A 23,995-nucleotide genomic window follows, 5' to 3' on the forward strand; every position below is an offset into this window, starting at 1 on the left:
TAAGTGTTTCTAAAATCCCCTTTGTTTGACCTCTAGGTTTTATAGTTATTATGACTCATACTGTGGTACTCTATATAAGCCTTACACTTTTCAAACACAAAAGATGAAAGGACTACTATGAAGATATCGTCAAATGTCCTGTCCATGCTATCGCAGATGCCATAATTGCATGGATACAAAGATGAGACCTCTTTCCATCTCTATGACTTCTGTTGGGTCCCAGCCCATTCAGGTGTGGGAGGGAATTAAATTGTAGACCAAGTAGACAAAAGGGCTTTAAGGCCCAATGCAGCTGTTTTATATAGGAATGTCAAGTAATTTCTGGGTAACAATTAAGTACCTTACTGTAATAGTTTTCCAATAAAATGGTCTAAAAGAAACAAAAGCAAGAATTATGCTAGGACTGTCTGGGAGTGGTCTGAGTAGGAAAACTAGCTTTAATTGCCAGTGAGGTTTGGAACTTCCTTTGTTATTGGTCTATAAACTTATTTACCTCCTTGGTGATGTCACCAAGCAAGCTGAAACTCCACCTATGTGAAGCGTAAATTGCATTTTCAATCAGGAAATAACACGTATTAAATGTTTTCACACTTTTACAGCATTCGTTTCATCAGCTGTTGTACAATATGATACAAAAAAAACAAGAAAAACAACATTTTGACAGCACTGGGCCTTTAAACGAGGTATAGACCTAATTTATATGTTTTGCTTCATTGGGTAGCCTGCATCTACACAGGCAGCCCAATTCAGATTTTTGTTCCCACTAATTTTGTGTTTTGACAGATCACGTCAGATCTTTATCAGTGCTTATCAGTTAGGTCAAAAGACCAATTAGTGAAAAAAAATATCAGAATTGGACTGCCTGTTTAAAACTTCTTAAGGCTAGGGGGCACTATTTTCACGTCAGGATGAAAAGTGTTCCCAAAGTAAACTGCCTGCTACTCAGGCCCAGAAGCTAGTATATGCATATAATTGGTAAAGTTTCTAAAACGGCTAAAATTATGTCTGTGAGTATAACAGAACTTATTTGGCAGGCAAAACCCCGAGGACAAACCATCCAGGAATGTTTTTTGAGGTCACTCTCTTTTCTATGGGAATCTAGATTTCTAAGGCACTTGCTTGCAGTTCCTATCATTTCCACTGGATGTCAACAGTCTTTAGAAATTGGTTGATGTTTTTCCTTTGAGAAATGAAGAAGTAGGGCTGTTCAGAACGAGGGTAGAGTGAAGTGTACTGTTGTGGTTGGGCCGCGTGACCTGAAAGCTCGCTCCTCTTTGTTTTTATCCGCTATTGAACACAGTTTATTCCCTCTTAAATTTGATTGATTATTTATGTTTAAAAATACCTAAAGTTGGAATAGGAAAGTTGACTTAACATTCAAATAAGGAAATCAGTCAATCGAGAGATTCATTAGGCCCTAATTATTGGATATTATATGACTGGTCAGGGGCACAGCCATGGGTGGGCCTGGGAGGGCATAGGCCCACGTCACTGGGGGGCCAGGCCCAGCAAATCCGAATGAGTTTTTCCCCACACAAGGGCTTTATTACTGACAGAAATACTCCTCAGTTTCATCAGCTGTCCTGGTGGCTGGTCTCAGACGATCCCCCAGGTGAAGAAGCAGGATGTGGAGGTCCTTGGTTGGCGTGGTCTGCGGTTGTGAGGCCGGTTGTACGTACTGCCAAATTCTCTAAAACAACATTGGAGATGGTTTATTATAAAGAAACAAACATAAAATTCTCTGGCGACAGCTCTGGGGGACATTACTGCAGTCAGTCTTTAGAATGACTGCATGCTCCTGTGGCATTTTGTTGTGTGACAAAACTGCACATTTTAGAGTGTCCTTTGATTGTCAATGATCATATTGTAATGATTATGCTGTTTAATCAGCTTCTTGATATGCCACACCTGCCAGGTGGATGGATTATTTTGGCAAAGGAGAAATGCTTACTAACAGGGATGTAAACAAATTTGTGCAAAAAATTTCAGAGAAATACGCCTTTTCTGCGTTTGGAAATTTCTGGGATCTTTTATTCCAGCTCATGAAACATGGGAGTTTATATTTTTGTTCAGTGTACATTGAACTTGTGGTCCAGTGGAGGCTGCTGATGGGAGGACGGCTCATAATAATGTCTGGAACGGAGCTAATGGAATGGTATGAAACACATGGAAACCAGGTGTTGGATGTATTTGATACCATTCCGCTCCAGCCATTACCACGAGCCCGTTCTCCCCAATTAAGGTGCCACCAACCTCCTGTGATCTGGTTGGCAAGCATGTAAACGGTTTGTGTCTGGAGTGCATGGATAATGAAATTGTGAAGCATGTGCTGTTGTATTGTAAGTACGTGGAAGAAAGACAAAGATTGATGATGATAATTGAGGTTGGAGGGGGGTGGAAGGGATTTGGGTGATGGGGGAGGGTTTGTTAGAAGTTAGTAGGGCTCTTTATTATTTTCTTGGTAGTACAGGAATAGGTATTGTTTAATTGTAATGTATGTTTTATTTTATTCTAAAGGCTGTGACCTGTGATTGACCACACACTCCAGTACAGTAGGTGGCGGCATGCACCTCTAACGTTTGTTTTCAGGCCGCCATAGCAGAATAAGTTGTAGCTTGAAACTAGCCAATAAGGCACGCACGCTAGACTGCAGTTTGGTGGCGCTTGTATGCAACATTTTAGCTACAGTAACATTTAATATTTTCAGGTAAATTCACTATATGTTGTTGAAGTCTATAATTATTTGTTTAATCATCATTATTAGTATCTTGTAATAAAGTTACTATATTGTAATTAGCCAGCTATTGAATTAGTTTGATGGCTAGATTGCGTAAGGAAACGTTAGGTTCGTAACATTAGCAGATAGCCTATTTTAAGCTAGCTAACTTTAGCCAGTACCGGTCTCTTTGCAGAGTCATAAATATACGCCTCTCTTGCGAGCAGCAAGCTATGTCTACCGTATTGCTAGTATTGATATGCATTATGTGTAGCAAATAATGGGCAAACATGTAGCTAGATAGATTTCCAGATAGCCAGCTTGCTAACTAGCATTCTAAATTACAGAAATGGAGACGCCGCCAGGTGAGGCGCGCCAAAAGGCAGCAACATTGATATGGGTGGAACTAGCTAGTAGCGAACTTTAGTTAGCAAATGAGCAAATGTACTTAGGTAAGTAGATGCATTCACTGGTGGGACCTCATTGTCTAGAATAGAGGAGCCACAATAAACTACTTATGGCTGTAATTTTATCCAGCGACCACCACATTTGATTGACATGACATCTGAGACCTGCAATCAAACCATTGTGTTTTTGTTTTCTTTATGTAGGTGCAGAGTATGGAACCCTCAGGGCATCCAGAAACCTCTGGCTCTTTTCAGATGGCCACTGAAAATGTGCACCTAGACCTTCTATCCACACAGACTGATATGGACATGTTTTCTGGGCACGCCGATATGGGCCTGCTGCCTGCTCAGACTGATGTAGACCTACAGGCTGATATGGAGGTGACCTGCTCACAGGGAACAGAGGGACAAAGTGGGCAGCAGCAGCAGAACCTTGATGAGCTGACAACCTTTCTCACCCAATCTGAAAGAGAGAGGCAGAAAACTCAGGACAGCCTGAGCATCCTGGGGGACCCAGACTCATTGGAACTGTCCAAAGCCCAGGTGGAGGAGTTTTACAGCCGCACAGTCGTTCCTGGGCCCTCAGACATTCCCGGGCCCTCAGACATTCCCGGGCCCTCAGACATTCCCGGGCCCTCAGACATTCCCGGGCCCTCAGACATTCCCGGGCCCTCAGACCTTCCAGGGCCCTCAGACCTTCCCGAACCTTCAGGCCCAGCTACAGGCCTCAGTCAGGATGAGTGGAGTGGACAGGGCCACACAGAAGCCTGGCCAGAAATGGGTGCTGAGCCAGGGACGGACAGGCTGGAGGTCACAGAGGGAACTCAGACTTTAACAGGGACACTGTTGCCAGAGACTGGAGAGGAGCGAATGGACATAGTACTAGAAGATCCCTCTGCACCTTCTCAAGATGATGTTGATCCAAATATGCCTTCTATAGTCAGCGTAGAGGGTTCACACTCTGAGGATGGTCCAGGCAAAGAGGAAGCCTTATCATTCTTTGGATTGGTGCCAAAAGTAGAAGACACAGGCACAGGAGACAAAAAGAATGAGCGAGAACAACCAGTGAGGGGCAGTATGTCCCCACTATCATCCTGGGCCCAGCCATTGACACCAGGTGAAGGTATGTGTACTAGTAAGGAACTTTTGTTTGTAGGATCTTTCTCCTTCCTAGTACTTTATTAACTCTTGTCTCAATGTGACACACAGAAGTCTGTGCCACAGAAATAGTTGGAGAATTATAAAGTAAAATGTAAAACTTCATTTAGGTTACATTACATGTTTTTGAGAAATAATTTGCAACCCCTTCTTCAAATAGCCATCACAGTTCACATACAGCTTGCATATCTACAGTGGGGCAAAAAAGTATTGTCAGCCACCAATTGTGCAAGTTCTCCCACTTAAAAAGATGAGGCCTGTAATTTTCAACATAGGTACACTTCAACTATGACAGACAAAATGAGATAGAAAAGATCCAGAAAATCACATTGTAGGATTTTTTATGAATTTATTTACAAATTATGGTGGGAAAAAAGTATTTGGTCACCTACAAACAAGCAAGATTTCTGGCTCTCACAGACCTGTAATTTCTTCTTTAAGAGGCTCCTCTGTCCTCCACTCGTTACCTGTATTAATGGCACCTGTTTGAACTTGTTATCGGTATAAAAGACACCTGTCCACAACCTCAAACAGTCACACTCCAAACTCCACTATGGCCAAGACCAAAGAGTTGTTAAAGGACACCAGAAACAAAATTGTAGACCTGCACCAGGCTGGGAAGACTGAATCTGCAATAGGTAAGCAGCTTGGTATGAAGAAATCAACTGTGGGAGCAATTAGGAAATGGAAGACATACAAGACCACTGATAATCTCCCTCGATCTTGGGCTCCACGCAAGATCTCACCCCGTGGGGTCAAAATGATCACAAGAACGGTGCGCAAAAATCCCAGAACCACACGGGGGGACCTAGTAAATGACCTGCAGAGAGCTGGGACCAAAGTAACAAAGCCTACCATCAGCAAGGGCATTGAAGATTAAACGTGGCTGGGTCTTTCAGCATGACAATGATCCCAAACACACCGTCCGGGCAACGAAGGAGTGGCTTCGTAAGAAGCATTTCAAGGTCCTGGAGTGGCCTAGCCAGTCTCCAGATCTCGCCCCCATGGACTTTCAACTCTCTCCAAAGAATTTCTGTGTTGCCCAGCAACAGCCCCAAAACATCACTGCTCTAGAGATCTGCATGGAGGAATGGGCCAAAATACCAGCAAGTGTGTGAAAACCTTGTGAAGACTTACAGAAAATGTTTGACCTCTGTCATTCTAGAAGAAAAAGAAACGCACACCTATTAAGACGAGGTGCTGGCTAGCGGAGTAGAAACTTGAAAATAAAAGAGAGCCGCACACTCTAGGAGCTCAGATACAAAAATGTAATACCAACGTTTCGACAGCCAAGCTGTCTTCATCAGGGTATAATCACAAACACTGCGGGATGACTCGTTTATATAGTGTCAAAAGACACCGGTGTCTGTAATCATGGCCAGGAGTGGCCTAATATCATTGGTTAATAATCAGCCTCTCGTTTTAACAATAAATTATCAAGGTCACCCCCTCTCCTAGGGAGGGTGACATGTTCGATGCCAATATAACGCAGAGACGAAATCGAGTGGCCTGCCTCCAAGAAGTGGGCCGCAACTGGATAAGTAAAGTGTTCACACCTAATGGTGCTACGATGCCCTGAGATACGTACTTTTAATTTGCGTTTTGTTTTACCCACATAAGTTTTACCACAAGGACAAGTTATAAGATAAATAACTGCCTTAGTGGAGCATGTAATAACACCTTTTATTGGGATCGATTTCCCTGTTTGTGGGTGTTTGAAGGATCTACATTTATAAGTGCCATTGTATTGAGCACAGCCATTACATTTGTAATTTCCATCCAGTAGAGGCGGAAATAGACATTGTTCAGGAATATCTTGGGGTGGTAAATCAAAGTTTACCAATTGGTCTCTGAGATTTCTGCCTCGCGAGAATACGACCAAGGGAAGGTCCAAAAACACATTAGAGAGACTATCATCGGATTTTAGGATGTGCCAATGTTTGTGAACAATTCCCTTAATTTGTTCAGAGCACTTTGAATAACGGGTAGTTAGAACGCAAGAATGCGTCTTTTTGCGAGACTGACCTTGAAAAGGGTCGTGTTTTGTTTTGAATTTTCTCAATGGCAATATTAATCTGATCATTCTTGTAGCCCCTCTCCTTGAACTTTCTTTGCGTCTCAGCCATATTTCTGTCGAAATCGGATTGTTTTTTGCAAAATCTTTTGAATCGACAGAATTGGCTGTCGGGCAAACTATTTTAAGGGAAGTGGGTGACAACTATCAGACCTCAACAAACTGTTACGATCAGTAGGCTTCCTGTAAAGATCAGTGTATAGAACATTATCTTCACAGAAGATCAAGAAAACTGATTTGACGTGTACCAGATTGCATAGTAAATCTCAGATGCTCAGAACAGAAGTTAAGAAAAGCATGAAACGCCTGGAGCTGTTTTGCATCACCCCTCCATAGAACAAAAATATCATCAATATACCGTTTCCAAATCATGATGTGAGGCAAGAAAACATTTTTGAGAGGATGGAAAATAGACTGTTTCTCCATGTAACCCACATACAAATTAGCATAGTTAGGAGCCATGGGGGATCCCATAGCAGTACCTTTCGTCTGAATAAAGAAATCATTTAGAAACATGAAATAGTTATGCGTGAGTACTATTTCAGCCAATGTTACAATGCATGCACTGGAAGGTAGTTCATTAGGGTCACGTTGCAGAAGAAAATGTTCCATAGCTTCAATACCGCCCTCGTTTGGAATATTAGTGTGTAATGACTCAACATCAAAAGTAACTAATAAGGTATACTCAGGGAGAGGATCAAGAGATTCAATGATAGAGATCATACTGCTGGTGTCCTTTACGAAAGAGGGGAGCTGTTCTGCGTGTGGTCTAATAAAAAAGTCAACAAAAGTAGATAGAGGGGCCGTTACTGCATCAATGCCCGCTACAATAGGGCGTCCTGGAGGTTGTGTAACATTCTTGTGTAATTTCGGCAAAGTATAGAAAGTGGCAATTTTAGGGTGTTGAATAGTTCTGACCAGAACTTAAATACCCATCTAGGGTCAGACAAGATACATTTACAAGTTTCTTGTAAAAGGTGTTGTCAAGAGGCTGTCTATGACACTCATGTACATGAGCTGTCATATCCATGAGTACAACTGACTCACCCTTATCAGCGGGACAAATAAGGTCTGATGTATCAGATTGTAAATCAAGCAAAGCTTGTTTTTCATTCTTGGGTAATTATGGAAAGATTTGGATCCCTGTTTATTCTTAAGGAGAAGTCCAACATTTTCCACAAGTCTGCAATATGTCTCAATAGAGTGATTGCGATTGACTGGAGGTATAAAATAACTCTTGCTTCTAAAAGGAGTCGGAGTATGTGCAGGAGAGCAACCTACTGGTTCAATAGAAGTGTCAGAATTAGGGGAGCTAAATATTCCCTTAAACGGATGTTTCTAAAAAAAAAAACTTAAACATGTCTACCTTAACATCAAAATCGTTGCACTGAGTTATAGGCACAAAAGATAACCCTTTATTAAGCAAAGAGACATGGGCAGGGCTCAATAACTTGCTTGATAAATTAACACTCAGTCCTGTGGGTTCTGGGACCGTGTGAACGGTCTCCTCTACCTCTGATAGTCGTTTCTTCTTACCCCGTCGAGTGCGTCATCTCTTCGATGCGCGTGCCTGCGGCCTCCTCCGCCCTTCCATCCGTCCAGTCTCTCGTTGAATAAAAAACTACCACTGGAAGCCGATGAGGCGCTGGTTGTGGAGTGTTGATCAGACAAGGGTGGATAGTGGTCAAGGGTCATTGCCAACAAAGGGTATATAACAAAGTATTGAGAAACTTTTGTTATTGACCAAATACTTATTTTCCACCATAATTTGCAAATTCATTAAAAATCCAACAATGTGATTTTTCTGGATTTTTTCCCCTCATTTTGTCTGTCATAGTTGAAGTGTACCTATGATAAATTACAGGCCTCATCTTTTTAAGTGGGAGAACTTGGACAATTGGTGGCTGACTAAATACTTTTTTGCCCCACTGTATGTCATGAACAGCCTTTAGTTACTGATGATTGTGTTTGTTTCAGCTGAGGAACAAACTGAAACTGAGGTCGCCATTGAGGATCCAAAAGTTTCTCAAAGTGGTCAAAATACTACGGTACAAAAACTACTTCCCATTCATTGCAGACATTTTCTTTAAAAGTAAGTGAATTAACCTCATTTACTCTGATTTATTGTAGGGGAGGAAGAGAGGCCGTCCTCGTCGTGGAGAAGTGAGGAAAAACATTACGTCTGATGGAGGTTTAACATCACTACTTCACAAGCTGCTTATGTTTAGTCTCAATAACTCATTATGTATGACTATGTCTATTTATGATTATCATGCTGCCCTAAATGCATTGTATCCTTCTGCAGACCAGCTAACAGACAGCGACTCTGACGATACAGCTGACGATCCGAGGGACACAGACTTTGACCCTGCACGGTCAGGCCTCCGACGCTCCACCAGGGCCTCCCAAAGGAGCCACAACACCCTGTCCCCCCGGCTCATTGCTCCCAAGCCGCCTTGTCCTGCCTCTACCCCTGGGTACACCCAGAGGTCTGGTGGACCCCCTCCACCCCGGCTGCCACCCCCTCGTCAGCCTACCAGAGTCCTCTGTGCCAACTGCAGTGGAATGCTGCAGAGCGGACAGACAGCCTACCAGCGCAGGGGTCAGCCTCAGCTCTTCTGCAGCTCCACCTGCCTTAACTCCTTTGGCAAGAAAGCCCCTAAGAAAAAGCCTTGTGCTTTCTGTAAACGGTAAGCTTCTCAATAGATATTCAATGAATGTATTTTTAGCTTCTCTTTCCAGTAAGTACAGTGCATCCATAACCAGTTTCACAGTAAAGTAAGTGTAAACCTTGTACATTGTTTTGATCTCAACAAAAATGTATCTTTTAGGGACATGGGGAATAGTAAGGACACCATGCTTGCACAGGTTGGCCAGTCACAATCCTTCCAAGAATTCTGCAACAACACTTGTCTTTCCCTATATGAGTCCCGGCTGGAGAAGGGTCCGAAACAGCCCCCCAAACCAAGTACCCCTGGCCAAAGATGCAGTGTGTGCAACCACATGCGTGAGGTACCAAAGCTTTGACCATAACATTTTGAATGATCTGCTCCCAGCCGATTGGCTTCATGTTGAACACATTACTGGCAGGGAGTTTCAGTAGGAGGGAACTCCAGTAGACAATAGGATGATGATTTAACACAGGATGACTACACTTCCACAATGCCTTTGATTTGAAAATGCAGTAGGCTTTTTTTGTGTGTACATTATATTGAACCATACTTTATTGAAGCTATTCTAAAGACTGAGGCTTCTACTCTTGCAACAATTTATCGAAAAGCTGGCACCAGCCTTACCTATTCTGGTTTGCTTCCCCCCACCATCTGTTAGTCATTTGAAAATTAGTACAATAAAATGTATTCAAAATAAGTAAGCACTTTTTAATGCCAAGCGCTGCAAAACCACACAATGATGTGATTATGGTATACATTCTTTAAAGTTGACCACCTGTGTTGATGTTGATTTGTCAAACCATGGGCTTTTCCCAGAAGTGACAAAGAATGCCTAAACACATTTCACTGTCTTCGTGTTGATAATTTCACAATTGAAAACTGACTTGTATGTTTCTAACTAGATGTACTGCATGCTGTGATTATAGAGGAGGGAATTCTGTCATTTGTGCTGCTGTGGGTCTTCGTATGCTATGAGCATGCACCAGAATAAATCACAGCCAGCTACAAGATTTTGGTGGACTGATGTAAACACCAAGGGAAGTGATATTTTAAGTTAGATTTGATTTGATTGAAATGATCTCTGAGCCTGTCCTACATTTCTTCCCTCTCCTGCCTCAGATCAACCATGAGGTAACCATGGGCAATGTGATTCACCTCATGTGCAGTGATGCCTGTTTCAACCGTTTCCGGGCCACCAAGGGCCTGAAGACCAGCTGCTGTGACACCTGTGGTACCTACATCAACACCTTCACCTCCCGGCCTGAGTACCTACTGCATGAGGGCCAACAGAGGAGGTTCTGTAACTCCTCCTGTCTCAGACTCTATAAGATGGTGGGTGGAGGAATGTACTATAGGCATATTTCTACCTGAAAATGATATGGTGTTGATCTCAATGGTTGCTGTATTGTCTTTTGATTTCAGAAAAACACTAAGGTGCTCTCGTGCCAGTGGTGTAAGACTCTGTGTAAGATCTTTGACATGCTGTCTATGGTGGATCAGTATGGCATGACCAAACACTTCTGTTCTTTGTGCTGTATCGCTTCACATAAAGTGAAAGCTTCTGGGGACACAGGTACATTCTATTCTCCTTGGCTTGTTTACACAATCTGAATGGTGTGATGTCTGCTTGAATTAGTCTTCATTATTACTAATCTTGCTTCTTTTCCAGTTCCCAGTGACACTTGCAGTTTCTGCAAAAGAAGCCCCTCTGAACCATATTACTGTAAAGCAAATGAGACCATTTACGTCTTCTGTAGCCCTAGCTGTTGGAGCACATTTCAGGTAGGATAGCCCCATACCCTAAATAGAGTTGAGACAAAATAAGTCTACAAATGCATCATCCAGTGTTTAGTCATGTCTTCTCTAAGTATGTTTTTTTTGCATTAAAACATGTCTGCCAGATGGTTATACAACATTTTGTTATTTTATGTGGATTTGTTTTAAACGTACATTTTTTTTATGCCTCAGTTGTTCAAATAAAAATCATTCAAAGGAGATTTTTGCTGAAGGATTCTGAAAGTGATTAAAAAAGGAACAGCTAATATTTACAGTGTGATGTACAGGCTTGGCCGTAGGTGCCTGTAAACAGAAAAATGCTTGTTAAAATGCACACCAAGCGGCTGCAGTGGGGCGCTCCTCCTCACTTCTGGAGCCCATTAAAATAAAAGCTCATCTTAAAGCGCTTTCATGTGGAGAGGGTCACCTTTTTGAAAGCTTTCACCTTTATTCTACCTAAAAACCTATGAATTAGGGGTTGTTTTGTTCTTGTGAAACCTCTGAGCGATTCTTGAGTCTGTCTTTGATACTGGTCCTGTGATGTTGTTTTGTTTGCCTTGGCTAAAATGCATTGCTGCTCATTTTCTTGTTTATTCCCCAATTTAACAAATATGCTCACTGCTTCTTCACAGCGCAACACTCCCAATGGAGCCCTCTACTTCAATTGTGTCTCCTGTCATAACATGTTCAATGGGAAACCAGAAATCTTAGATTGGCAGGTAATTCCTTGTACATGCGTGTTTATTAATTTACCAGTCTCAACATTGTGGCAAAAATGTGTCTTGCAGCTGGTTTAGTGAGAACTTATTTTATCAAGACTACTCAAATAAAAAGTACATGCACCATTCTATTTCATTTGCTTTCAGGACTCAATATATCAGTTTTGCTGTAAGGAGTGCTGTGAGGACTACAAGCGCCTGAATGGTGTGGTTTCTGTATGTGAGCACTGCAAGCAAGAGAAACCTCTGCATGAGAAGATGAAGTTCTCTGGGGTGGAGAAGGCGTTCTGCAGTGACGGTTAGGATAATGCATGCGTTTCTGTGTGCATTTTTTAGATTTAATAGATTGTTTATTTACATGGAAACACTTTCCTATGTGTCTAGGCAGAGGCTTATAAGTGTTTTGTCTCTTATTTTATTTTTTTACCAAGGTTGCATACTACTATACAAGCAAGACTTTGCTAAACAACTGGGCCTGTGCTGTATAACTTGTACATACTGTTCTCAGACCTGCTCACGAGCGGTCACAGAGGAACAGGATGGCAACACGTGGGACTTCTGCAGCGAAGATTGTAAAAGCAAATACTTCCTGTGGTCCCTGAAAGTATGTCTAATCAATCACAATGCCATCTAACTGGCCCTGATAAGTTTTAAATGCCTGCTTGTACACGGGCTGCATTCAGTTCACTCTGTCACTGTACATAGTACATTTTGTATGTGGTATTCTAGACTTGATATAGGAATGGTAGCAGAATATGTTCATGCATGGGGAAAAAATGAATCAGAAGAATATGCATGATATGCGTTCAAATTGTGTGAGTAGTGTCCTCTTTTAACATGCTACGGTGTGTGCTGTATGTATGTATGGGTGTTCTGAGCCGTGTCTGTTCTCCTAGGAAGCAAAGTGCCATGAATGCAAGCGTCAGGGGCAGCTCCTGGAGACTATCCACTGGAGGGGAGAGATCAAACACTACTGTGACGAGCCGTGCCTCCTGCTCTTCTACAGCCAACAGAACCAGCCCAACCTAGACACCAAGCAGGGGCCTGAGAGCCTGCTCAACAGTGCTACATGTACACAAACGCATGCACATACACACGCGCACTATTTTTCATGAACCCAATCCATACATGGGAAGGATTTTTATAAGCACACTTTGTAATTGTCTGGTGTTACAGTGAATGCCTTTGTGAAATTGTAAACTTGTGTTTGTCTCTCTCAGTAATAGGCTATTAAAACTCTATATGTTTACTGGGCTTACAGGTAATTCCCCAGATTCTATGCCTCCCCTGCTGCGACAAAGACAAGTGAAGTAAGTGTGCTTTTTGACTCGATGCTCCAAATGGTGTGGGGTGGGGGGGGGGAATACCACCGAAAGAGAACTAAATGCATTTAATCATGGCTTTCACCACCACACATTTATTGTGCTTGAAAAAAAATGTGGCTTAATTTCAGTCAAATCTGAGCGACCATCCCAATTCTGATATATTTTTTAATGTTTCTGTTATTTTAGGCCACAGGAAGAGTACTGACTAGGGCTGTAGCCAAGCCTGCTTCTCCCGTCATTCCACCTATCTCCCAAAGGAACAAATCCTCCATGTGTAAACCCATGATGACTACTACCGGTGTCACATGTAAACCTGAGATGAAGTCCCAGAGTTCCCAGACAGGTAATGGTTAATGTAAACCCATGTCTCTCTCTATTTAGTCTTCTACTGTATAGTGTAATATTATATAGTATAATATTATACTATTTATACAAAATATCCCTATTCATATATTGAGAGCATTTTTTGTTAAATCAGGCCTACAACGATTATCATTAGCAATGGCAAAAACACAACTTCATGGTTTTCCTGTGTGTCTGTTTCAGATGATTTCTTGCTCTCTCCACCTGTGATGTTGCCGGTCCCTGTGCCTGTGTTTGTTCCTGTGCCTTTGAATATGTATTGTCAATACACTCCCATAACTATGGCCCTGCCTCTGCCGGTGAGTTGGTTTTGTCTAGGTCTTGTTGAGTTTTGTGCAAAATTGACTCTAGGGTTATCGTCATTCATTTAGAGTCTAGACAAGAGTAACTCTTAGTATCCACCCAAATCTGTTCGATATGGATGCCTGCAGACTAGTGCTGAGCGATTTGAGGTCGGTTCAGTTTCTGTTTGATTATTAACATATAATCATGGGTTTCAATTATTATCATTTTAAAAACATTAAATGCACTATGCATTGTGTGTTGAGTGCTGTATCACAATAATAATAAAAACAATTAAGTCCCATGATAGTAGTGACTTACCATTACTGAGTCACTTATTAACAATTTATTCACATTACTTTAATAAAATATTTCAGTTGTGTATATTACAATTGTTTTATTTGATGAACTTATTTTTTTTAATCTCATCTCGGTAGAGCTGCTGCCTATGCTGTCTGACAATCACAATTTTAAGTAGTTCTTCAAAGTAAATTACTTTTATGACTGCTGAATACCAACTATCAATCACTTAGATAATGTATGTGCACGTTGAGATACCTCATGAAGCAACTGCTCTCGGGCGCCCATTCTTCTCTCTTTTATGTAGCAGGCGCAAAAGAGAAACAGACCGGCCAAGTAGGCGCGTAATGGATTATGGTCAACGTTTTCTGCGCTAAACTATGTAGAATATTGGCCTGTTGGAAACTACAACTCCCTACGGTATTGCACAGTTTGGGCTTGGATCTGATTTATCTCTAGAGGAACTGTGATCAGAGCTCACACGCACAAAAAATAACTAAATGGAATTCTAATCATTTAATTGAGTCGGCCAATTAGTTGTTTAAAAACCAAACAATAAATGCAATTTCTGTTAATCGCTCAGCAATACTGCAATAGTGTATAGTTCTCTAGAGTGACTGCCCTATTTGTCTGCTTATTGTTTTGCTCTTTATTCTCTTAGCTCCCAGTCCCCATGTTCCTACCTGTCACACTGGATCATATCGATAAGCTTGTGGAATATATAAAAGAGCTGAAACTCCAGATCCCGTCTGATCCACTGGAGGCTGACATTCTGGCCATGGCAGACATGATAGCAGAGGAGAGTAAAGGCAAGGGCTCCTCTGATCTGTCTGGTAATGCTCCTGCACTTACTCTTCTTAGTCAACTCTCTATTGCTGTTCTATATACAATTGTAACTTTATGATTGTTTATCTTTAGATCTGGACAGTGATCAGAAAGCAGGCCCGTTGCCGAGGGACTACAGCTTATTTGAGTCTTCATCCCAAGATGACATCCTCTCCATGGCTGTCAATATGGATGATGTACTGACTGAGCCAGGTCAAGACCCAGCAGATGAGCTCACCAAAGGCAGGTTAAACCTTCATGATATGAAAGGTGTAATTTGCTTTGCAGTCTGCGATGTGTAAACTTTCACTGTAATTTCACTCACACACTCAACAACGGGGATGTCTGAGATATATATATATTTTGTCATTTAATTTGTGCTCTGTAGCTTCCCTGGACCTGAACCCCAATGTTGATTTTCTCTTTGACTGTGGGATGCCGCCACATGCTACTTCACCAGAGCAGAGCTCCAACGTCGCTGTTCAGAAGGTATAATTATACACAGCCTAAAACAGCAGTGCATTCTGTTTGCTTTGACTGTCCCATAGGCAGGACTTTGATTATCCTCTCCCTAATTGACAAACCTTTAGTTTTGGCAGTCTTTTATGGACCTAACTTTGACTAGTGTCAGAAAAGAGTTGACTCTCGACTTATGTGAGAGAGACACAGGAATCACATGGTATGCTGGAAATCTGAAAATAGCTGGCACAAACATGACAAATTACTTGGTGTCAGACTTACCGGAGACCAGAGGTCATGTTCTACATTCATAGACAGGTGCAACAGGGTCCCAAAGGTGAAATGGTTGTTGAAAAGCAAATCTATCCCTAGCGGCAGGCAGGAATGATCCCAAACACGCGGCTCATGTAACAGTCACCAAACCTGCAAGATGGACTGCTTACCAATGGACAGTGTCTTCAGAAATGTAAGAGTATTTGACATATTTACTGAAAAATGTTGACTTACCGTTTCTCGGGTTTTGGTGGTCTTAAGAGACCACCAAATGATCGTTGCAAATGTTGAAGAATTGATTCGGTACCGTTTATTAGGGACACCACCCCGTTCGCGAAAATGGTTCGCTCCTACAGATAGTGAATCGCGTGGCTGTGGCTTAATAAATAAAGCAGGCATTGAGGCATTCAGTTAGTGTTCGATTGAAAACGAGTGACCAAAGCGGCTTTTGCGTGGTATGATTGTTGGTGCCATGCGAAGGTTCCAGTGTCAGAAAAGGCCGGCCTCCTGAGCTTTTCACGCACGACAGTGTCTAGGGTTTACTGAGAATTTCGCGTCAAACAAAAAACATCCAGTCAGTGGCAGTCCTGTGGGGAAAACAACTTGTTGATGAGACAGGTCGAAGGAGAATGGCTAGAATCGTGCAATCTAACAGGTGGGCCACAAACAGGCAAATAACATCGCAGTACAACAGTGGTGTGCAGAACGGCATCTCAGAACGCACAACTCATCAATCCTTGTCATGGATGGGCTATTGCAGCAGATGACCACACAGGGTTCCACTCCTATCAGCTAATAACAAGAAGCGGCGGCTCCAGTAGGCTCATGATCAGCCTGGTCAGACCAATCCCGTTTTCTGGTGTCATGCTGATGGCAGTCAGATTTGGCAAAAGCAGCATGGTACCAGGCAAGATGGGGCTCATGGACTCAACGGTATAGGCTGGTTGTGTAATGGTATGAGGAATGTTTTCCTGGCACACGTTAGGTCTCGATACCAATTGATCAACGTTTCCATGCCCCAAAGAATTCAGACTGTTATGGAGGCAAAGGGGTGTACAACCCGATACTAAATGAGTGAACCTAATAAACTGGACTCTGAATGTATGTAATGATGCACTCTGAGGAAAATATAAAGAACTACAGTAATTATCCTTTAACAGGTCTTAACAGTGCTATGTCTAATATAGGCTTTGTGCCACAGGGTCCCAAGCGTCAGGCCATGCCAGAGATGACCTTACATGATCCCCTGGACAGTCAGCCTCTTGGTGCTGGCTTGAACAGCTCCCTTGGGGTCAAAGCCTGGAGGGCATGGTCCCAAAGCAAGCACTCAGACGCTGATGACAGAAAACGTAAGATGTTTCAGCTGTAGTCTGAAAGCTGAGTTAATAGATATCTCTTAACTGGTAGATGGCTCTTTGATGGCTCTCCTATGAGTTTGATTGATCTCCTATGAATAAAATGGGCAGTAAAGTTTCAATGTAATCCTGACGATAGCACCTTTTTTAAATGTTTCTCCTATACAGAGAAACCATTAGACCTTCTGTTGAGTAGTCCTGAGGAACTGAACCATGGCCTGTCACAGTTTGTCCAAGACATTGTTCATCCCAGAGGACCGTGCTACAAGCCTGACAGCATATTTTACCTATGTCTTGGTATTCAACAGGTCAGTCCCAGTGTTTCAGTCAGGTAGTTCATCTATGCAACTTGTCTAAATACCCTTATTCAAATCTTAAGTAATTACATTTTTTAGAAAAGGTGATTGTTTATTTAGCAATGTCAATTTTGTTTATACATTGAGTTCAACCAACACATTTGTTTGCAATTGTCTTGTCTATTTTCCAGTATCTCCTCGAAAACAACCGGATGGTGAATATATTCACAGACCAGTTATATGTCACCTTTGCCCAGGAGCTGAATAAGATTGTCAACAAATGGCTGCCATCTAACGGTGGGTTCATAATAACATTCCTATTTCTTTTTCACACATTGTGTATGTGTTGTATTTGGGGTGTATGTAATGTATTTGTGTGTGTGGGATGCAGGTGGTCTCGTGTCTCGTGTCCTGGAGGAGCACCTGTGGGAGTGTAAACAGCTGGGTGTGTACTCACCCTTCGTCCTGCTCAACACCCTCATGTTCTTCAACACCAAGTCCTTTGGCCTGACCACCGTGGAGCAGCACCTCCAGCTCTCCTTCGCTACAGTCACGCGCCAGGCCAAGAGGAGGTCTACACCACATGGCATGGTCAAGTCATCTAGTGTCTGCTACCACCCCAAATCACATCTCAAGAGAACCAGCAAAGGTGAGAGTTTACAATTAGTGTGGTTTCTGTGTATTATTTTGGTCTAAGAAGCCTAGTGAATGAGAAGTGTCAGTATGCTTCGTAGCCAATTGAAAGATGGGCTAGTTGTCATTCCCAGTAACCGCTGAGACATCGAGTTCCTTTGGACCGTGACCCCAATCTGGGGGGAAGCGGGTCACCTATCTTGAGTTGTGCCATCTTTCAGCTGAATTCCAAGGGGCTGACCAGGGCTAGGGTATGGAGGCATTTTACACAAACTGCAACTAGCTCAAATGTTATCTTTGAGTACATAAGTATAGTTTAGAGTTATGAGGTCCAGTTGAGTGGTAAGAATGTTGGTTATTTTCCAAAACATCCTCAATGTGCTGTACATATAATTTGGATGTATTCCTGGCCAATGTGTGGTAGACTCATTTGCTTTTATCTGCTGAGGAATGATATGGGATGACATTTTGTCTTAAAGTAACTCTTAGAACCTAGGTTGTTATTACTAAAGTGTGTTTTTAAAGTGCAATTAGATGATGGGTAATTTTCATAGGGAGAGACCACCACTCCTTAACATAGTGCTGCTGACCCCAAAGAACTTCCACTGAAGCTAAATGAGTAAAAACAGTTGAACTGTTAAAACCATCTGTATTGCATTGGCTTCCACCAATCAAATAACATGCTGCTTATGAGTTGGACTGCCTGGAAGATAACACTGCAAATGTCTGTGAAATTGACCTGGTGCCAGTTGTTTATTTAAAACACAGGCTTGCCTAGACCCACACCTCTATTCTCCTCAGTGTTTTTATGTTTACTGGCATGTTCTGACTGAAACATAATCACGTGTTTTAACAGGTTTATTTTGAACTCGGCCCGACCATCATTATCTGCATATCTGTGTCACTAGCTAGATTCCTCAGTGGCTTTGTAGGTCAGTTTGAAATTGATCCATTTGGCACTACTTTTGCAGTTTTATGCTGATGGACAAAATACAATATTTAAAAAAAAAAAAAAAAAAAATTAAAAAAGCTTTTAGTGACATTCTGTCACCTGTTGACAGTTGTGTTCTATGGGTGCTTGTCTTAAATATTACAAATATGTGAGGCAGCTGTTGATGTAGGAGAAGGATGTTGGTCTCTCCCCCCCGGTTGGTTCAGTCATACTGCTATTTTCAGTGTGTCTGACAGCTATTTATACCACCGAATGGAGTTCTTTTGAAGAGCTGCTCTCAGCATAGGAGGTGTACGATGGTAGAACACTGTGGTATGTGTCTTAGAACACTGTTTGCCAAGGGAAAACCAGGAAGCTTAAAGTAGCTGTGTAACATGATACTAGAGAATCTGACTGAAAGTCTCTAACGTCTCTAGCTGCACAATAAATAAAGCCCATAGTAAAGTTCATACATGCATCAACGTTGAATAAGTCATGTGTGTTTCTGACCTTAGGCAAATTCAAGACATTAAAGTTCCCTGGTCTTTGTAGGAAAGACCTTGTCCAGTGCAAAATAATATTCATTTTATTAACCTTTTTATAAGTATGACAGTGACATGGTTTTATAAAAACAGTTATTTTCATCAGAAACCTCAACACTGATCCCCGTAACTGTCCGGACATCCTCTTCATCAGTTTAACATAGCAATAACTGTAACTGAAGCCAATTGTTAAACTAAAGGCCCAGGGGTCAGACAGTGAAGTGAGCCTGTACTCTGTTCTGTTCACACACACAGAGGTCGGCTTGGGAAAGAGGAAACGAGATGAGCCTTCTGAGCTGGAGCAACAAGAGAACCGGATGAACCCTCTCAGATGCCCCGTCAAATTCTTTGAGTTCTACCTCTCCAAATGGTAAGCAATGTGGACTGTCCAGGTATGCAAAGCAGGGTTTAAAATGCCAGTTCAAGGCCTTGGACTGTCCCTGGCTGTCAAAGATTTGGAATTTGTTGGATTCATTGACTCAGATGTTCCCTCGAAGCTGCAGGTGGCCACGCACCACCTCCAGGACTGATGTGCAGAAGAAATGAGACTGTTATTGAATCAACATTATATGCAACAAAACCCAAAAAATTCTAATTTTGCAAGATTGAGTCTGATTTTGTTGTAGGCAGAGCTAGAGCGCAAAGGAGTAAAATTATTTGCGGGTTAGCCCACGAGTGTTTTTTCAATCACCCGGGAGTGAATGAGCTTTTCAGATCAGAGCACGGAGCTGTGTATGTGTGCATTTGTTGATATTATTTGCAAGTTAGTGAGTTATTAGCCAAGTTCTAGATAAGTGTAGGTCAGCACAAAACATGTAGGCTTAGGCTATACTTCAAGCTGTCTATAAAAAGTCAGTCAGGTAAAAAAGCTTATGTCATAATTAGTGACAGTGTTTTATTTTGAGACCGGCTTGAATATGCAAATAAGCCAATTGTCTAATTCTCTGGTAATAATAATGAATTGTATTTTGTAAAGTGGTTTCTTGCAGTTTAGTCAACTATTTGGCCCATGGTGTTACAGACCAAGTAAAAAATCATTAATCTCAAGCCCTTCATAATATATTATTTTGTCTCATGCAATCAGAGCACTGCATTGAACACCACATATACTGTATTGTAGAAATCAAAAGCCTGGGCATGGACTCTATGGGATTTGTGCCAATGGTTTTGTTAGTAGGCCTACATTATGACCAAATAGCCACAGTAGCCTATTGGCTACTGTAAGTGGTACAGCCTCTTTTATTTGACCTTTATTTAACTAGGAAAGTCAGTTAAGAACAAATTCTTATTTTCAATGACGGCCTAGGGGCAGAACGACAGATTTTTTTACCTTGTCAAGCTCGGGGATTCGATCTTGCAACCTTCCGGTTACTAGTCCAACGCTCTAACCACTAGGCTACCTGCCGCCTCAGTGTTCACTGTAAACGTGCAGGAAGTTGCACAAAATTCTCACAACATTCAAGTTTCCTCTCACAAGACCTAAAATTTGCTCGGTGCCCCAAAATGTTAGAGGGAACATTGTCTGGAATTAATAAATAAAACAGAAGTTCTTCTTTTTTAGATTCACATGTGGAGTCTGTTTTTGTGTTCTTACAGCTCTGATGGTGTGCGGAGCAGCTGCAATGCATTCTACCTGCAGCCGGAGGGCACATGTATGGCAGAGAGTTCTCGTTGGTACTCTGATGTCCCCATGGACAAGGGCAGGCTGGGAATTATGCTCAACAGGATCCTGGCTGTCAAGGATGTCTATGATGAGCACCCAGCACAGGAAGACATGGACTGACAGCCGCACTGATAGATTGCACAACAAGTTTATATAGTGTACATTGCTAACATGGAAGCCGCTAGCACAAGGGATGACAACCATAACTACAATGCATTTTTGTTCCATGTTTTTTTTCTAATTCACCCCTACACAAATAGTTCAGTGAGCATTTCCCCCATAGAATTACCATTATACACTGAGTGCACAAAACATTAGGAACAACTTCCTAATATTCAGTTGCACCCCTCCCCCACCGTTGTCCCCAGAACCGCCTCAAATTGTCTGGGCATGGACTCTACAAGGTGTCGAAAGCGTTCCACAGCTGGCCCATGTTGACGCCAATGCTTCCCACAGTTGTGTCAAGTTGGCTGAATGTCTTTGGCTTTCTTGGTACACAAGGAAAACTGTTGAGTGTGAAAAACCCAACAGCGTTGCAGTTCTTGACACACTCAAACCGGTTGGCCTGGCACCTACTAAAATAACCTGTTCAAAGGCACTTCAATCTTTTGTCTTGCCCATTCACCACCAGAATGGCACATTGTCTCAAGGCTTACAAATCCTTCATTAACCTGTCTCCTCCCCTTCATTTTCACTGATTGAAGTGAATTTAACAGGTGAAATCTGTAAGGGATCATAGCTTTCACCTGGTCAGTCTATTTTATGGAAAGAACAGGTGTTCCTAATGTTTTGTACAATTAGTGTATGTACAGAACCTTAATAGGACTGTAGTATACCACCATCAGTTCAGGTAATCTATTTTGAATGCCCAAGTACATTGGGCACTGTCAACGACAACTAGTTGAGACTTCATGTCTGTTGTTCGTATTAAAACTCATACATTTGTTTTTTATGAAGTGTACAGAACAGCTGTATTATAGTAGTTCACAAATCCATTTAATTGACACTGCATTTCACCCCCAACGCCAGCCTCAATTTTGTTTCATTCAAAGGCTTAATGTTCAGATAGTGATGATATTTACGTGTTCGTTATTTAGCAGACGCTCTTATCTAGAGTGGCTTTACAGTAGTGAGTGCATACGTTCGTCTTACTTTTTTTGTACTGGTCTCTGGTAGGAATCGAACCCACAACCCTGGTGTTGCAAGCTTCATATTCTACCAACTGAGCCACACAGGACCCTATATAAGCAATCATTTTCAACTTAAACACTTTAAATCTGTGTTTACCATGTGGCCAGTGAGGGGAAAACCATTTATTGCTGCCATATGTTCACATGTACAGTATCGAGAAGCTCATAGTAATGGCAAAATTTTTACTTCATAGCTAATGTATATACACTACATGTCCAAAAGTATGTGAGTACCCCTTCAAATTAGAGGATTGGGCTATTTCAGCCATACTCGTTGCTGACCGGTGTATAAAATTGAGCACACAACCATGCAATCTCCATAGACAAACATTGGCTGTAGAATGGCCTTACTGAAGAGCTCAGTGACTTTCAGCATGACACTGTCATAGGATGCCAGCTTTCCAACAAGTCAGTTTGTCAGATTTATGCCCTGCTAGAGCTGCCAAGGTCAACTTTAAGTGCTGTTATTGTGAAGTGAAAACATCTAGGCGCAGCAACGACTCAGCCGCGAAGTGGTAGGCCACACAAGCTCACAGAACAGGACCACCGAGTGCTGAAGCATGTCAAAATTGTCTGTACTCTGTTGCAACATTCCCTACTGAGTTCCAAACTGCCTCTGGAAGCAACGTCAGCACAATAACTGTTTGTCAGTAGCTTCATGAAATGGGTTTCCATGGCCAAGCAGCTGCACACAAGCCTAAGATCACCATCCGCAATACTGAGCGTCGGCTGGAGTGATGTAAAGCTTGCAGCCATTGGACTCACCACCTGGCAGTCTGATGGACAAGTCTGGGTTTGGTGGATGCCTCAAACGCTACCTCCCTGAATGCGTAGTACTAACTGTAAACTTTGGTGGAGGAGTAATAATGGTCTGAGGCCGTTTTTCGTGGTTCGGAATAGGCCCCTTAGTTCCAGTGAAGGGAAATCTTAATGCTACAGCATACAATGATGTTCTAGACGATTCTGTGCTTCCAACTTTGTGGCAGACACCGACTACGAGCCAGGCCTAACATCATTGCCCGACCTCACTAATGCTCTTGTGGCTGAATGGAAGCAAGTCCCTGCAGCAATGTTCCAAAATCTAGTGGAAAGCCTTCCTGGAAGAGTGCACATACTTTTGGACATCTATTGTATATTGCCCCTCATTTAATAATTTCTTATTGTAACAATCATAACCATTCATTAAACAAAATAAGCCTAACATCGTGATAGAATAGTTTTTTATTTACTTCATTTTAATCCTGCTTAGATTGTATTGTCTTGACAAAATAGTATGTTTTAATGCATTTTCAGTCCTGAATGTCTTGAGAAAAGTTGAATATGTACTATGTTTATTTTCTGTCTTTATAATTAAAGGATGCATATAGAATTGAGAATGTCTTGTACAAATTCTTTCATAAAAATACAATTCATTATTCATGGTTGTAAAATCAATGAAATGCATTCTGCATGTAAACTCTTTCTGGTATGTGGTCTGCCGAAGGATTACACAGTGATATGAAACAGACAAGCATTTGCTTTGTCATTATTTCCAGTCAGAATAATCAGTATAATAAGGGTTCATAAAACACCTTGCCTTGAACACTTTGGAATATTATACTCTACGTGGCAAATGTTTGGCTAATGTGAGAAAACCTCTTAACAGTTACTATTTTTATGCCCTAACTAATTAATGAAGCTTTGGAGTTTGATTGGCCTCTTTGCATACAGACTCCCGAGCCAGATAGAGATATGGCACTTGTCCAGGGAGTACATTTTACCCCGTACTTGGGTCTTGTCTGCTGGCCACGGGATTGCTCTGTACAGTAACATAACTAAAGTAGAACATGAGCCCACCTCTGTTTGTAGCACTGCACCTAGGACACAGCATTGAGTCAATGCCTCAATCATCTGATGTTTTTCAGTTGGAGAAGTTCTGTTTTCAGCAGTAAAATGTTTACCTCGAGCAAGTAAACAAAATTATCCTAAGCCTCTACTCTACTTTGGTACAGGGTGATGTTTAGGGTGTGGAAATCGGCTAATGCTGCATTTTGACT

General features: G+C 41.9%; 1 protein-coding gene across 1 annotated transcript; it reads left to right on the forward strand.

The window, feature by feature from the left end:
* Positions 1 to 2,627: 2,627 nt before the first annotated feature.
* LOC135550511 (zinc finger MYM-type protein 3-like) lies at positions 2,628 to 23,335 on the forward strand. Its single transcript, XM_064981411.1, is given in 26 exon segments — positions 2,628 to 2,707; positions 3,328 to 4,246; positions 8,333 to 8,403; positions 8,486 to 8,546; positions 8,661 to 9,045; positions 9,187 to 9,367; positions 10,147 to 10,359; positions 10,450 to 10,600; positions 10,697 to 10,809; positions 11,436 to 11,522; positions 11,670 to 11,820; positions 11,954 to 12,126; positions 12,419 to 12,584; positions 12,784 to 12,798; positions 12,801 to 12,832; positions 13,034 to 13,190; positions 13,394 to 13,509; positions 14,454 to 14,601; positions 14,711 to 14,860; positions 15,006 to 15,106; positions 16,551 to 16,698; positions 16,873 to 17,012; positions 17,192 to 17,297; positions 17,392 to 17,649; positions 19,362 to 19,476; positions 20,703 to 23,335. Coding segments are annotated over 25 exon segments (4,335 nt in total). The 5' UTR covers positions 2,628 to 2,707; positions 3,328 to 3,336; the 3' UTR covers positions 20,890 to 23,335.
* Positions 23,336 to 23,995: the final 660 nt, after the last annotated feature.

This window comes from Oncorhynchus masou, chromosome 12, assembly GCF_036934945.1.
Source record: "Oncorhynchus masou masou isolate Uvic2021 chromosome 12, UVic_Omas_1.1, whole genome shotgun sequence".
NCBI classification, from domain to species: domain Eukaryota; kingdom Metazoa; phylum Chordata; class Actinopteri; order Salmoniformes; family Salmonidae; genus Oncorhynchus; species Oncorhynchus masou.